The sequence below is a fragment of the Amphiprion ocellaris genome, chromosome 4, assembly GCF_022539595.1.
Source record: "Amphiprion ocellaris isolate individual 3 ecotype Okinawa chromosome 4, ASM2253959v1, whole genome shotgun sequence".
Taxonomy (NCBI): domain Eukaryota; kingdom Metazoa; phylum Chordata; class Actinopteri; family Pomacentridae; genus Amphiprion; species Amphiprion ocellaris.
In genome coordinates, this window is record NC_072769.1 from 32386123 (window position 1) to 32392237 (window position 6115).

The following is a 6115-nucleotide window of genomic DNA, read 5'->3' on the forward strand; positions in this document are numbered from 1 at the left end:
GTTAATGTCTCCAGGTTCACATTAAAACTGTCCTCTGATGCATCTGTCCACAACAACATGTCTTTCTATCTTTCACCACAGTCTGTCCACATTCCAACTGTCCTCTGACGTCTTTTGGTTTTCCGGCTCTGATCTCAAACTCAGCTGGTTTCGTTTTAACCTGCAGCTTCTTCAGTAAACGTTTTTTATTAAATGAATTAATTCTCTTTTGATAAACTTTGGTTAAAACCTCAGTCTGATGATCTGATGTAGCTTCTGATGGACGTAGAAACACATATTTATACTGCAGTATTTGTATTTTCAGTGAGTATTACAACAATTGCAACAACAAAGTCCAGAACACACAATGAAAGAGTCGTCTGTAAACACACCGTGAGTTCTGGTGACTGAAGCTTCCTGCAGCCAATCAGTGAACCAGGTGAGCTGATGTCACACAGGTGAGCAGGTGTCATAGCGGCCGGTGTCCAGTCTCCAGCAGCAGAGCCTCCAGCGTCAGCCGGCTGTGGGGGGGGATGAAGGGCTGGTGGAGCCAGCAGGACAGGTAGACGAGGCAGAGGTCAGGGGTCATGGTGTGGGCCACTTCCTGTAGGATGGTCCGTTTGAGCTGCAGCTCCTGGCTGTAGGCAGCCAACAGGAAGTGACACGACTCCTCTGAAAGGGCACGGAGAAGCAAAGTTTTACCCTCATACTGTGAATATTTCCAGGTCCTTTAAGTCCATAGCGGTGGGTCCAGCTTCATCACTTTTTAATGGACATTTCCCATCATTTCTGCAATCATTCTGGACCAGTTTATAATATTTTAGACATTTTTTCATAATTGTGTACAAATTCTGAACATTTTTATGCCATTTTAGACTAATTTTAAGTCCTTTCTGAGTTTCTGATTGTCATTTTAGACATTTTGGACATTTTTTTTTATCTTCCTGGGCAAATTTCGAGTAATTCTGGACAAGCTTCATATCACTTTGGACATATTTTGAGAAATGTGGACATATTTTTTCAGTTCTGTGGTTGTGTGACTCTTTGGTTGTGTTGTGTCTCTTTGTGGTCATTTTGTGTCTCTCTGTTGTTGTTTTGTGTCTTTTTGTGGTCATTTTCGTCTGCATTCATTGTAGCTCCATTGAATCCTGGTATCTGAGCTCCACTGATCAGGGCTTTGGGCTGCTGTGATCAGTTCGGATCAGATTCAGTGCTGCTGCAGTCACCAGGTGTGTGTTGACATCAGCCAGGTGTGTGCTGACATCAGCCAGGTGTGTGTTGGCATCAGCCAGGTGTGTGCTGGCATCAGCCAGGTGTGTGTTGGCATCAGCCAGGTGTGCTGGCATCAGCCAGGTGTGTGTTGACATCAGCCAGGTGTGTGTTGGCATCAGCCAGGTGTGTGTTGGCATCAGCCAGGTGTGTGCTGGCATCAGCCAGGTGTGTGTTGGCATCAGCCAGGTGTGTGTTGGCATCAGCCAGGTGTGTGCTGACATCAGCCAGGTGTGTGTTGACATCAGCCAGGTGTGTGTTGGCATCAGCCAGGTGTGTGTTGGCATCAGCCAGGTGTGTGCTGGCATCAGCCAGTGTGTGTTGGCATCAGCCAGGTGTGTGTTGGCATCAGCCAGGTGTGTGCTGACATCAGCCAGGTGTGTGTTGACATCAGCCAGGTGTGTGTTGGCATCAGCCAGGTGTGTGTTGGCATCAGCCAGGTTGTGCTGGCATCAGCCAGGTGTGTGCTGACATCAGCCAGGTGTGTGTTGACATCAGCCAGGTGTGTGTTGACATCAGCCAGGTGGTGTTGACATCAGCCAGGTGTGTGTTGGCATCAGCCAGGTGTGCTGCAGGTGGACTCACCCAGCTGTTTGGAGCTCCAGCTGTGGAACAGAGGAATCTTCCTGCCTTCGGGTCCAAACTGAAACTCCTCCAGGTCCTGAATGCCTTGCTGTGACGTCACCAGACGCTCCATCTTCATTACCACGGCGACCTGACAGGAAGAAGACGACATCGTGACCACCTGTCTCCTCACCTGTCTGCTCACCCGTCTCTTTGTCACATGAACGATGTCAAGCGAAGCGTCACCATTTTGTCGACGACCTCCTGCAGTTTGATGCATTTGTCCTGCAGCTCTGCAGCTGCAGCCGCCTGCTGCGACGCTGAGGATGATGAAGATGAAGAAGATGATGAAGATGATGAAGATGAAGACTCGTCCACCAGCAGTCGATCACTCTGTGAGCTGAAGGAGAAAAAACACCTGTTTCAGTGCAAACATTTAATAGTTCTACATCAGACAGATACGCAGTACACAGCAGAGTACAGTACTGTAGTACTTCACAGTAATCAGATTACTTCTACGGTGAACAGTAAAGTACTTCCTCCGATAAACGATCAATAACAAACATTTTAGAAACATTATGTTGAAAATTCAGAAATCAAAACCACAAAATGAATCCAGTCTGCCTGCATAAACATGTGTACTAGTACTGCAGTACTATTACTTCAGCCACATGAAGATTCGTCTACTTATACTGCAGCAGCTGTAACAGGTGTAGTACTGTTATTTCAATCACTTATGATGTCTGCTTGTACTGCAGTGTCTGTAACAACTCTAGTAACTGTAGTATTTTTACTTCAGTCATATGCTCATGTGTGTACTTGTAAGCAGTAATTGTAGTGCTTTTACTTCAGTCACATGACAACTTGTGCACTTGTACTGCAGTAACTATAGAAAATGTAGTATTTTTATTTCAGTCCCATTATGTACTTGTACTGCAAAAACTATAGTAACTTTAGTACCTTTACTTCAGATAACTTTCGTACTTATACTTTAGTAAGTGTACCATTTTGATCTCACTAACATGAGGACTTGTGTACTTCAGTAACTAAAGTAACTATAGTCACTCTAGTACTTTTACCTCAGTCACAAAGCTCATGTGTTTCTACTGCAGTAACTGTAATAAATGTAATACTTTTACTTCAGTCACATTATGACTTGTCTACTGGTACTGCATCAGCTGCAGTAACTGTACTTTTACTGCAGTTTCTGTAATAACTCTAATAACTGTAGTACTTTTACCTCAGACACATGACAATTCATATACTTGTACTGCATTAACTATAGCAAATGCAGCACCATTACCTTAGTGTTAGAAGAAAATTGAGTGTTCACATGATCATATATCTCTGTGCTAAGTTTCAGTAGTTTTCTACTTGCCTGTACACTCGCAAGAATGTATGTTGTAACCACATTGCCACACATGCAGCTTACAGTCACAACACACATACACCTCACCTGCTAAACATTCTCATTCTCACGAGAAAATTCTTCTTCTCACACCACACATATGTTTTGTCTCAGAGCGTGGGACCGCCCCACCCTCTGCTTTTTTGTAACCTATGCTTTATTATAAATAAAGGGATAAGGAACTGCTCGGCGCGTCTCTGCCTCAGAACGTGAGCTGAGCAGGGTGCCCTTGTACAAGAAATCTCTTTGTCTGTGTTTGATCTGTTTCTCTCCTCTCAGTTCTGTGATCCAGGTTGGAGTCAGCCCGCTGGAGGCGGTAATCCTCTGACATAATTCTTGGTCCTTCGAGCCGGATTCGAACCAGCGACCTAAGGATGAGAAGCCTGAGATCCCGCTGAGTGGTTAACCTGAAGTCTGTCGACAGCCAGTCACCCAGGGTGCCTGAAAAGACCCAGGACGTGAATTCGGACCTGGGCCAGGGTTAGAACCAACCCTCACGGTGATTCTCTGGTTTTTCCATCCGAACTACAGATCACTAGAACGAGAGTGAGTATCCACACGCAAAGAGAGTGAATGGGTTTATGAATTTTAGCCGTAAATAAAATTCTGGGTTTTCGAGTTTTAGCCATAACAGAAACCTCGGCTCCAAGAGGGAGCGCTCAAGATGAGCATAGAAGTCCTAATATACTTGGACAAAGCGCTTGGATGAGAACAAAAGTCCCTTGTGGATGAGTTCAAAAGTCCCATAAAATCGATTTTGGATGAGCACAAAAGTTCCTAGTGAATGAGTGCAAAAGTCCCAGAAAAGACTAGTCTGGATGAGGACAAAAGTCCATAATGGATGAGTCCAAAAGTCCCTTGGATGAGCACAAAAGTTCTTAGTGAATGAGTGCAAAAGTCCCAGATAAGTAGCTACAGAACAGTCAGTCAGTACTGTTACAAAATACCCAGTCAGCGGTAAATAGGAGTGAATGAGTCTGTTTGTGTTCTGTGTTTTGAGAAACGCTCATTAAAAAACTCTAGTGAGTTTGCGATCTCAATTTTTTATTTTATCCAATAAGGATCACGTACAAACGGTGTTTTGAGTAAGCTCTGCCCGCAGTAAATTAGTTACTGTAGAAGCTTGGTGGAGGAACTTCACTCAATTTCACCTCATGTTTGTGACATCCTTAGAGGAACCCTCATAGTGTAAAATTAAAAAGTTTGGTAATTATCCATTTTGTATCTAAAGACGGAGAAATAAAAACTAAATATTTCTGGACTCCTCCGTCAATAAACTCTCTACTAGTAGATTTACAAGTTGAAACATTTTATGAGAGCGGTGGAATAACAGTAAATAACAGAGAAATTAACCTAGAAACAGCAGAAGAAATAGTTTTTAAATTGGAGTGTTCTGACATAGACAGAGAAGATGGGGAGTAAATCATCGCAACCTTTATCCAAGGACGGTCTGTTCATGGAGAAAAAGCCTCCCTGGAGCAGGCCAGATAAGCATAAGATGGATAAGAAAACATAATTGCACTGGAAAACTGGACACTAAAGATGTCCTGCGTCTCCAAGTCGATCTAAAAACAGAAATATCTCAAATAACGAAAAAGAAGAAAAAGGGCAAGAGAACAGAAGAATATGAAGCAAGTGACAAATGGTTAGAAGAATGTCTGCGAAGGGGTAAACAGAGACAGGAAAAGAAAACAAGGAAAAGGCAATAAAAATCGCAGCAGCTCTAGTGAAAACAGATGAAGAAACAGCCGTGAATAGGCAGAGAGCACAAACCAGAGTAGAAGAAAATGAAGCTGCAGATAAACAGGAGCCAAGGTCAAGTCCAAGCAGAGGAGTAAAACAAGACGAGACAGAGAAAAAACAGAGGGAGCTGACGGAGCGAGCTAGAACTCGTGCACAGGAGCGAGAGAGAAAAGGAAAAAGAAAAATAAAGAAACTCAAAGAACCTAACCTATATCCACACAATGACTTAGAACAAACGGTACGCCGTTTCAGACCAGGACATGACATTGACAAGGATATAGAGGACTGCGACGACTGCGGACCGACTCACTTCGACTATGTCCACTTATAGAAGTTGCAAACCCGAGGTTTGGCCAACCTACGGGCGAGCAAGACGACCGTGGTGGACCCATTGTAGACGTACAACCAACAATGCTGGTTTACAGACCTTGGAGTAATCATGACAGAAAGAAAGCCACATCGGGTATCCCACACCCAAAAGATGGTCTGAACGAATTTATCAATGGCATGCAAGGACTTAGAGTGAGCTACAGATTAAATGGTACAGAACTACAACAGTGTTTACAGGACGTTCTGACCTCAGACTGGGGAAGAGTACGGGGAGACTATATAGGACTGGACACTAGAGGAAGCCCTCTAACATATGACAGCCCAGATATGCTCAAACAAATAGCTGACCTTTTAGACAGGGTTCGCCTCGAGTGGCCAGTGAGGGTGGATTATGCAGCCATAGGAGAAACCAAACAAAAAGAAGGAGAATTGGCAGCAGAATATAAACACAGGTTGGAAAAAGTGTTTAGAGCCAATTCAGGCATCCAGTAGGATGAAGCCGAGGGATCTCCTTATCAACAGCAATTAAAAATGCATTTCTTAAAGGGATTACTCCCACCATTAAGATACCATGTGGAAAAACACTGGGCAGACCAAAACACAGGCTCAGTAACACAGGCTGTTAACCAAGCTACTCATGCTGAAGGGGTACAGAAAAAAAAAAAACAAACCCAAAGCTCAGTTTATGTAACTGAAAACCTTGTAGCCTACAGCCACAGACAGAACTATCCTAGGAGAAGAGGTAGAGGCCGTGGTAAAGGCCATTTGCGTGGACATTATCAGACACGCACAGAAGACTCAGATCAACAACAGAAAGATCGT

At 43.9% G+C, this 6115-nt stretch overlaps 1 protein-coding gene across 1 annotated transcript; it reads right to left on the reverse strand.

Annotated features, from left to right (window-relative positions):
• Window positions 1–275: 275 nt before the first annotated feature.
• LOC129348739 (cyclin-dependent kinase 2-interacting protein-like) lies at window positions 276–3740 on the reverse strand. Its single transcript, XM_055009808.1, has 5 exons — window positions 3713–3740; window positions 3430–3661; window positions 2059–2212; window positions 1834–1963; window positions 276–651 (listed from the first exon to the last, which is right to left on the reverse strand). The coding sequence occupies exons 1-5, from the start codon at window positions 3738–3740 to the stop codon at window positions 449–451; spliced, it is 747 nt and encodes a 248-aa protein (XP_054865783.1). The 3' UTR covers window positions 276–448.
• Between the last annotated feature and the right edge of the window lie 2375 nt (window positions 3741–6115).